Source organism: Alosa sapidissima, chromosome 15 (genome assembly GCF_018492685.1).
Source record: "Alosa sapidissima isolate fAloSap1 chromosome 15, fAloSap1.pri, whole genome shotgun sequence".
NCBI lineage: Eukaryota > Metazoa > Chordata > Actinopteri > Clupeiformes > Clupeidae > Alosa > Alosa sapidissima.
In genome coordinates this window covers 10,274,580-10,284,688 of record NC_055971.1, presented here as the reverse complement: position 1 = coordinate 10,284,688, position 10,109 = coordinate 10,274,580, and the positions used below count along the sequence as shown (strand labels likewise).

Sequence of the window (10,109 nt, the reverse complement as noted above, 5' to 3'; positions counted from 1 at the left end):
GTAGGGCTCTGTTCGTAACATTAGTCTATTATTTTGAGTGATAATGATTCTTATAGACATCCTGCACTGAACTGCAATACCAATCCGACATCAGTTGTGATATGAGGCAACTCTTTTCCAGGGAATACTCTTCTGACTAGGGAACAAAAACAAGAATGTGTGTTAAATGTCATAAGTAGGTTTTTCACAATTAGATGCCACTTTGAGGTAACATTTGTAAAATTAAGTAAAATGATATCTGGGCTATCCATCTGATTTCTTCAAAACATGTAGTAGGCTATGTTTTGTACTGTGCAGCCATTTATGTTTGTGAAAATATCTGGAGCCAAATGTAATCTCAGGTAGAAAGACACGTTATCCTGGCAATATCACAAGGCAGGCAGATGCACATTAATCTCAAATGTGTCAATTTAAGCTTTAATTTATTTATTCACTTGGCACAGGCAGGCAGCGTGCGCCGCCGTTTCTGGTTCACTCCTCCTGACGTCTCTCTCAGTGGCTTCCCTTCAGCTGGAGATTCTACACGCGCTCTTCCTCCTACCTCTTTTGTTTCGTGCACAGTCAGTCAGACCAGCTTTTGGGAGCCATAGGTCAGTCTGGCTACAGCCTTTTTCCTAGTGAATGGGCACAGAGTGCGACGTGTTTTTAAAGGTAATCGTCTGGGACACTGCACGTTACCTTTAAAAAGGCTGTTCGAGAGAGCGCATGGATTGCATAAGTCAGGGAGACGCGCGAAGGAGAACCGTTGGGAGCGCTCTCTTTTGAAAATACTTAGGATGTAATTGAGGGGATCTTCTTGTGTGAAATGTCATTTCATCCGTGAAACTGTTCACGCTCCATCCAACAGCACGTTGTACGATAAACTCAGATAATTGCATAGCATAGGAGGAATCTGAAACTTCAAATATCAGACGCTAATAACTTGGGAGGTTGGAATGTATCGGCAAGAGGTGAATGCCCATTCATATATCCGTTACCATGCGTAGTTGCGCATGAGTTGGTCTCCGTGAGGAAAATGAACCCGAGAAGTAATTCGTCCGTATGTTCAGAATCGTTCCCTCGTTTGGTCACGCCAAAGCCAGAAATCCATGGTTTGTAATTTGTCTGCGTTGTAGCCTTGTAAACCGTGCAAATGCTGGAATGGTTTGGTGCTGTGTTTATCCTTCTTATAGTGGCTGCAATCTGGCCAGCCTCAAAATATTTTGGAATATCGAGCCAGCCATCATCGGGGGTCCAAGGACTAGTAAATGCACGCCGAGAATGGAGGGAGAAAGTCTTGGAAAGGTGTATCCCCAGCCGCGATGTCGGAGCAGGTCAAAGTGTGGACGGATCACCAGGTGAAAGCCCTACCGTCGCGCTAATATGCAAGCCGTCCGCGTTGGCCAACTACCTTCTGAAACACTGCGTAACTTTCTGCAAATTACGGCCATGCCCAACATGGAACTGGCGGGCAAGCCCTTTGCTGCAAAGCATTTTCGGCATCTGCTGGCCTTACGATTGCCCTGTTCACTTTGTTCGGGACCATCTTCAGCTGAGCGACGACGGTATAGTAGCATTGGACTGGGCTGTGGCGGCCTCAACCTCCATTCACAAGAGGAGGCGGACATCCAGCAATTCAACTAGCCCCATCCTTCTCATCATACCAAATTCTTTTGGTAAAATTACCAGGAATGTGTTGAAGGTAAGGTGATTATTAAAATCAAATTTCTCTGAAGTCTGGTAACAAGCAACCTTATTCTTGGTCATTTCTAAATTGTGGGAATAACAATTAGCTGGGAGGGGGCACTTTGGCCTACTGTATTGTGCTTACTTAATGAATGCTTTTAATTTATTACTTTTAGCTGATATTGTTGCATTCTGTAGGAAGAGTTCACTGATTATACAGATTATGATAACTAATGTATTGGGATGATGTAAGCACTCCAAAGATACAGCCAGTCCAGTATTTCACAGAGGCTTTGTGTTGTTATAAAAACAGACTGTCTGTATGCCTCTCTTTGCTTTGACTTGATGATGAGATACGTGAGGACATTGGCCGAGGCCGTTTGATGGTCCTCTATTTAGGGGTTTACGTCAAAGTATGAACTTTTTTTTCTCCCCTTGTGGTCTTTTGTTGCCTCTTCTGAGTTTGTTGCAAGAATGTTGTCTACATTTGGCCATCTCTGGACAGACCTCAGTGTAGACAGACTCAACTCGATGTTCCCTCTCAGGCATTTTTTAATTGGTGGATGTCTGCTTGAAAATTATGTTGGACAAGGGGAGACAGATCCTGAACCAAACATCATCCGTTGTCTTTCTCTTTCATCAGTCACAGCCGTAATATAAATATACATGTGCACAGTGGGAGTAGCTGTCACACAGGCACTTCAAGGAGTCATCCCAATTAAAATGGCTCTACTCAACTAGATGCCTTAACTTTACCTTACTTTACTTTTTAAAACCTCTTATGTAGTGTCTAGTACAGTGTGCTGTTTTTCTGCCACATCTACCAAATCAATTAGGTAAGAGTTATGCCACTGTAAGAGCATAAAGTAAAGTGCCATAGTGATGACGAGTGTTTCTTTTGTATCTTGAGAAGCTCATATTTAATTTAATCACTAAGCACTCATAAATGCACACAAAGTGCTGCATTGGCAGGACTGTGCATCCCCATATCACAGGTGTTTGTAAACTTTGTAAACACAAGTCTGGCGTGTTTGACATTTTCAAACGCATGCATGGTTTCCAATGCACAGTGTCATTCATTTTGAATGTAATGTCAGCTTGACTCTTTCAGAAATAATACCACCATTTCTATAGTAGTGGTTGGATGGTGTGACTCTGACACTGCACTTCACACACATTATAGAGAAACAAAGCAGTATTAGTATATAGTGGCATCAAAGAAGAAAGACCTCAGATGAATATGCAGAGATAAATATGATTTATGAAGCTTTTTATGGCTGTTGTGCAGAACATAGCATCCCCTCTACACATGCAGTAAGACAGCTGAGCTGAGCAGCTTATTGAACTGAGGATATAGGATGTCATATAGGAAGGAGGACTAATGAAGGCAAATCAGGCTTAAATGGAGCTGTTCTCAGTTGCTGCATTCACAGTAAACCTGTCAGCAAGCACCCGGGTTAATACCTGTTTCCACGGGTTTGGTTCTCTTTTTAAAAAACACTAGTTTCATTGCATTCCTCCTCAAAACCTATTGGGCAATACATACAGTACACAGCTGGGTCCCCCGCCCTCAACAGGCCGGCCCTGTGAGTTGGATTCCTTTCAGCCTTGGGCTAAACCCCCCCACCCCCACCTAGCACCCTGCACGCCCCCATTCCCTGACGCACGAGACACACTTGGAGTCTCATATGTTGCAGAGGCATGTGTATTACCCAGCGATAATGGCGCATAGGGGAGAGGGCGCAACATGGTCACCCACGTCATGAAAGTGTCTCATTGCAACAGTAAATAACAGCGGTGTTCCCCCGACACAGGGCAGGTTGTTGCTATGTGCCACACGAACAGGAAAACAAAAAAAGTTTGCCAAAATGTCTAAAAAAAATGCATCTTTTTGTTTTTTTTCCACAAAAATAGTTAAGTTAAGGGGGAGCAGTAATGGGCTATGTGTGAGATGCTTTGTTAGCCCAGCACCTTCAATCTGATCTTATCGCTGTGCAAAGATAAGCTGGCTCCGAGACGGAGATCATGGGCAGGTCTATTACCTCTGCTGTCCTTGAGTGTAGCTTGAAGGAATTTACTGTGGGAAAAAAAAGCCATTGAATTGTTTCATTTAAGAAAAGGGTTTATGTTCTCAAACACCTGTTAACCTCATAGTAATGCCAAACGGTAGTTGCCCTGTCTGCTGTGATGTGCAGAAATGCATGGATGTCTGAGTTGGCCCATGGCACACACAGGTAATTGGTTCTGACGGGCTTGTCGTCGGACTTCTGCTCCTGGCCATGACCCCCTGGGCGTCTGAACTGGGAGGCTGGTCAGAAATGTGTGCGGGGGTTTAGCGGACGCATGAGGAATGTGGTGTCCAGGAGCTGGGCTGCTGTTCTCCATGTGTCTCGACCTTCGGTGACAGAATTCCACGGCGGCCCGACGCCAGCGCCGTGCCGAGAGGAGAGGAAAACTACTGGGGAGAGCCAGGGGCCAGAACTCTGCACTTATTTAGCAAGTTCAGAGTGCTGACCAGGCATTGCCACTGTGGAAGTATTTGACATGTTGTTGTGTAGAACATGGCTGGCGCATGTCAGCAAGTGACGGGCATTTTTATTATGGCAGCAGCTCTCAGCCTCAGCCTGGCAAGGAGAGACATCGTTTCTGTAGCTTGTACAGCTTTGTGCATTTATATGTTGTAGAGTTTTGTTTGTGTGTGTGTGTGTGTGTGTGTGTGTCTGTGTGTAAGAATGCCAATGTCATGGTACTGCTTTCTGTCCCTCTCCTCCTCACACACTCCCTCCCCCTCTCTCTGTGTGTCTCTGTGTGTCCGCAGCTCTGTGAGGGGGCCCTGACGCACGGCTACCTGCCCGTGGTGTTCAACCGACGCGGCCAGAACGGCACGCCACTCAGCACCGTCAAGCTGCAGCAGTTCGGCGACCCGTCAGACCTGCGCGAGGCCGTGCGCTACATTCGGTACCGGCAGCCGGCAGGCAGGCTGTACGCGGTGAGCGAGAGCACCGGCTCGGGTCTGCTCCTCTCCTACTTGGGCGAGTGCGGCTCGTCCAGCTACGTGACGGCGGCCGCCTGCCTCTCGCCCGTCTTCCGCTGCCAGAGCTGGTTTGAGAGCGGCCCCGCCTGGCCCTTCCACTGGGCCCTGCTGCTCTACCAGAAGATGTGGCTCAGCAGGTGGGTACTCTGCAGGACTCTGAGAGAACCAGATCTGAACCTGCATTAGGACTTGGTGGTCATTTCACAGTGAATGTGAAGACAGACTCCCATTCTCTGTTTTTGTCCATCTCTGTTTCTGTCACATTGGTATCTCCAGTGATTACATTGTCAATTCAATGCATGATACATTTGTTCTTCACCTCGCCTCCTCGGTGGGACTGAGATGTCAGCTGGGCAAAACATCAGGTGGGGGATGGAGGTGAAGTAGAATTAACATCAATCCTTATCTTATCCATACCTGAACATGTGTCATATTCTGTAGATAAATATGGGATTGGTACAGAAATACAGTATCTGTAGGTATTGAACATTGGAACTGTTCATTGTCAATTTCATTAGTTAGAGTGCATGAAAATGCAATCTACTGTTATCCGATTTCTTCTTATTAGAGTGCATGAAAATGCACTCTACTGTTATCCGATTTATTCTTATTATATGTTATTATTATTCCGCTGACGCTTTTTGTGCGTTTAATGCGGCTTCAACCGTTTAACATAGAAACTTCATTCAAACTGCGTTGCGTAGGTCTTACTTAGGTGACTTCAGCTATGTATTTTTCAACTTTGTAACTTTTATACTTTTTAAACTATTAACATTGGCGATTATGACATCACAGTAGGGCACTTAGAATCCTATGCCAAGTGTTCCGATCACCTCCAGCAACTGTCTGTCTCAGGCTTTAAGTATACAATATGGCTCTATTAAGACTACAGATCCTGTTCAACAGCTTCCTCTGCCCACAACTGTTTCAAAATAAAAGTCCTCACTACAATAATTCTATATTAAACAATTTAACCATTTAAACTATCCAACTATGTAACTGTTCAACTATTCCAACTGTCAGTTATCATCAACTAAGCCTCTAGCCTACTATATTAAACCACCACCTACCTAGCAACCAATTTAGCAACCATTGAAATTAAGCATCTATGTCAGTTTCCATAGCAACCAATATGATTATACTAGCAAACCACTGTAGTAACTCCTTTATTTCTGATAGTAGCCACCATGGACACCCTAGCAACAACCTAGCAACGACTTCAAGTACCCTAGCAACAGCCTAGCAACCACATTCACAGTTAAAACCTAGCAACCAGCATAGCAACCACCATACTACTCTACTACTCTAACAACAGTCAGTTGTTTCAACTTTGACTCCCGTCAACTGTTTCCTCTGCCCACAACTGTCAAAATAAAACTCCTCTCTACAATAATTCCAACCATATTCACAGTTAAAACCTAGCAACCAACATCATTAACCTAGCAACCAGCATAGCAACCACTAGCAACAGTCAGTTGTCAACTCTGACTTCTTTCAACTGTTTCCTCTGCCCACAACTGTTTCAAAATAAAAGTCATCACTACAATAATTCTATATTAAAAAATGTAAGCATTTTAACTATCCAACTATTTAACTGTTCAGCCTTTCAAACTGTCAGTTGTCATCAACTATGACTCCCGCCAACTGTTTCCTCTGCCCACAACTGTTTCAAAATAACAGTACTCACTACAATAATTCCCTATTAAATAACCTAACCATTTTCACTATCCAACTATTTAACTGTTCAGCCATTCCAACTGTCAGTCGTCATCAACTACAACTCCCGCCAACTGTTTCCTCTGTCCTCAACTTCAACTTCAAAATAAGTCCTCAATACAATAATTCGCTATAAAATAATTTAACTATTTAAACTACTCAACTACTCAACAGCTTTTTTCTCTATCTGACCTCCATCTTTTTACTTAGATTATATTTTAGACAATATTCAACAATATTTCATTCAGCAGCCATTTTCATGCACTCGTAATTCCCTGGAATTACATTCTCTAGTTAGTGGGTTTTATCCAGCAAGACCCATGCTGTGGGCACTATTGTTCTTCTTAAGTTTACTTTATTTATTATTCCTTTTCACCCACTTTTTGTACCGACTACTGCTCCCAGACCGTTTGAGCTATCGGCGCGGTTCCAACTCCAAATATTCAGGACCGAACCGTTGTAGGGAGCTTGTTACTTTCGTCTCACTCGCCCTTGTCGTTTTCGTGTTATTCCCGTTTTTCTGCGTTTTTCGGCCCCATTGAAATGAATCGTGGAATGTTCAGGATTCTAATTTCGATTATGACATCACAGCTCTAATTGTTTAAGCTTGCACCTGGCAGAGTTCTAAGCCATCTGGCACTGTCTAATGGGCTGGGCTGGGCTGTCTGTGTATATGAAGGTGTGTGCATGTAACTTTTGACCCGTATGTCCGATTTTCATAAATGAGGTACCGTTTAACTATCCAACTATTTAACTGTGCAGCCTTTCAAACAGTCAGTTGTCATCAACTATGACTCCCGCCAACTGTTTCCTCTGCCCACAACTGTTTCAAAATAAAAGTACTCACTACAATAATTCCCTATTAAATAACCTAACCATTTTCACTATCCAACTATTTAACTGTTCAGCCATTCTAACGGTCAGTTGTCATCAACTACAACTCCCCACCAAACTTTTTTCTCTATCTGACCTCCATCTTTTTACTTGGATTAGATTTTAAACAATATTCAACAATATTTTATTCAGCAGCCATTTTTCCATTTTCATGCACTCCTAATTCCCAGGAATTACATTCTCTAGTTATATTATTATTCCCATCTGTCCCAACTTAGCATCTGACCCAATGGATGGGTGGAATATGCAGCATTAGTCTTTATTGTGTCTCCTCTCTGGGACTAGGATTTGGCTTGAGGCTTTTGAGGGTTAATTCACATGTATGCTCTCCATCTGGAAATGTATCTGATTAGTCAGTGTGGTGTTGGCAGAGACGTCTGCAGGCAAGCGAGGGTAATTCAGCAGCTGTTCTTGGGAGTTAATGTGCCAGGGGTATGATGACACTTCTCATGGCTTACCTGCAAGGGAAATTAACCCTTGTAAGGTGTTCATATTTTTGTTACTCAGCCAATATTCCCAGGTCTGGTGGACCCACCACATTATTAGGCTTTTAAATCAATGCAGCTTAGATGTTTACTTTACTGTAGCTCAATTACCGATGATATAGATATCATTTATGGTTCATTTACTTGCCATTTACCTCTGTGAGATCACATTTATGAATTTAGTTTTTTGTGAGAACAGGTGCAAGTGCCAATGAGTCTGCGTTTGAAAAAAATGATAAATAGCATAATTTTTCTTTTAGCAAACATTGAAAACGGGTCCCACAGACCCGAACACCTTACAAGAGTTGCAATGCAGTCCTGTCTCCATGGAGACTGCGGATTGTTCAATGTTGTTGACAATTTCAGGGAAGCAGTGTGATCTCACTGATTTTGGTTTTCAAACCAGCAAGAGCACACTGCCCTACCTGCCACTGTTTGTAACAAGTTTTGTGTTTTTTGTGTGTCGGCACGTGTGCGTGTGTGTGTGCACGCGTGCGGGTGTGCGTGTGTGTGTGTGTGTGTGTGTGTGTGTGTGTTCTGTTCACCTCACCCTAATGTAGGTACCGGACGGTGCTGGGGGACACGGTGCAGACAGATGCCCTCTTCTCCAGCTCCTCCCTCAGGACCATGGAGGAGGTTCTATTCTGCCGGCCCGGCCCAAAGGCCTCTCCGCTGGACACCGGCGGCGGCTGGGACGCCTACTGGGAGCGCAACGACCCTCTGCGTGACGTGGACGAGGTGGCCATCCCGGTACTGTGCGTGTGCAGCCAGGACGACCCGGTGCGCGGTGAGCCCGAGTCTTCCCTCCCCCTGGAGCTGTTCGAGAGCAACCCGCACTTCTTCCTGCTTCTGACCGCCCAGGGTGGCCACTGCGGCTTCTCCTCCGCGCCCGTAGAGGGTGCTGTGGACGCCAACGTCTGGAGCCACCAGGCGCTGCTGGACTTCCTGCGGGCCACCAGTGACTTCTTCGCGGCCGAGGAGCGGGCAAAGCACGCGGCCCGCCGCCGGGGGCTCAGCGGCAGCGGCAAGGCGTTGCGCCACCGGACGGTCAGCACCTGCAAGAAGGTGCCCATCTGTTCGCACAACATCCACGCCATCTACAGCTGGCAGAGGTCCTACACCAGATGATGGCGGAGCGAACCACGACTCAGTGGGGCACACTGCCTTGGACTAATACAGGAGTGGGAGGACGCGGGGTCATGTGACTGAAGGCTTAGAAGTGGTACCAGTGTAGATTCACGGTGCGATGAGTCAGGGTTTGTTTGTCTGTTCAGTTTTGGCTGGTGGATGTATTCAGACAGCTTTGTTATACCAACAGTCATGATGATCTTTCACTGCTGAGCTTTCAAATTACAACTACAAAACAAACATGTGGGAACAATTACAGCTACTGTTTAGATGTTATTTCATGAACTGTGTCCTCATCTCCAAACCACTTTATCAGGAAGTATTTTCACAAGGTGCACTTATTATTGGTCTTGTTAAATGGCATTTTTCACATGAGGTTGCCAAATTGTAGCAGTGTTTTTTCATGTCATATTTATCCAAGTGTTTCTGAATTCCAGCCTGTTAAACGCTTACTCATCATAAGAAGTATCCATTTACTGATGGATCAGATTAAGGACACACAGGATTGCAGGGTGCTTTTATATTGGGATTTATTGAAGATTTTTTGTCCAGCTCGACAAAATTGAGTTTGCACATTGGTGAACATTAGAAGTCTGTTCTGTATCCCCACTGGAAAACTGAGCATGAAGATCACATAGACAAGGTGTCTGAACATCTGGCATTTCTGTGGGATGGCAGGGGACTCTCTGGAAAAATCGACATGACGTGATGGTCTTTTGGAGAGCAGGGCGGAACTAGTTAGTGGGTTTTCAAGATCTTGTAATTCAAGCCCTGGTTTGTTTATAACAGAGATCACAAGCTCCTCTGGACTTGCTACCCCTTTTTGTGTGTTTTCCAATGTTGTATGTCAGTATAAATTGTCAGTATATTATCTTGGAGTTCAGTGGGGGGAAAATTAATAAAATATATGGTAAGTTAATTAGTGTCTTTTATATTTATTATATGAGTGTCCGAAGAGATGGAACATACAAATATATTCCACCTCTCTCTCTTTCTCTCTCTCTCTCTTTCTTTCCTTTCTGTACATCTTATGACTCAACTCAGTCATGTTTATTTGTACAAAAGAGCAAAAGCTCAAATGAGATGTTATCAGTGAATGTAAACATAACATGCACAACATCTCTTGGGCAGACAGACTGTCTTCTTGAGCTATGACTGCGTCAGAGGGGAGTTGATCATATGCATGA

General features: G+C 44.4%; 1 protein-coding gene across 1 annotated transcript; it reads left to right on the top strand.

Annotated features, from left to right (window-relative positions):
• Positions 1-501: 501 nt before the first annotated feature.
• On the top strand, positions 502-9,841 carry abhd15a (abhydrolase domain containing 15a). Its single transcript, XM_042062805.1, has 3 exons — positions 502-1,681; positions 4,484-4,836; positions 8,355-9,841. The coding sequence occupies exons 1-3, from the start codon at positions 1,133-1,135 to the stop codon at positions 8,920-8,922; spliced, it is 1,470 nt and encodes a 489-aa protein (XP_041918739.1). The 5' UTR covers positions 502-1,132; the 3' UTR covers positions 8,923-9,841.
• The last annotated feature ends 268 nt before the right edge of the window (positions 9,842-10,109 follow it).

Bases quoted from the DNA above. Each gene is read 5' to 3' on its own strand.
- abhd15a (XM_042062805.1), top strand. From the start codon at position 1,133: ATGCTGGAATGGTTTGGTGCTGTGTTTATCCTTCTTATAGTGGCTGCA. The intron at 1,682-4,483 runs GTAAGGTGATTA...GTGTGTCCGCAG, and splicing joins TTACCAGGAATGTGTTGAAG to CTCTGTGAGGGGGCCCTGAC. The intron at 4,837-8,354 runs GTGGGTACTCTG...ACCCTAATGTAG, and splicing joins CAGAAGATGTGGCTCAGCAG to GTACCGGACGGTGCTGGGGG.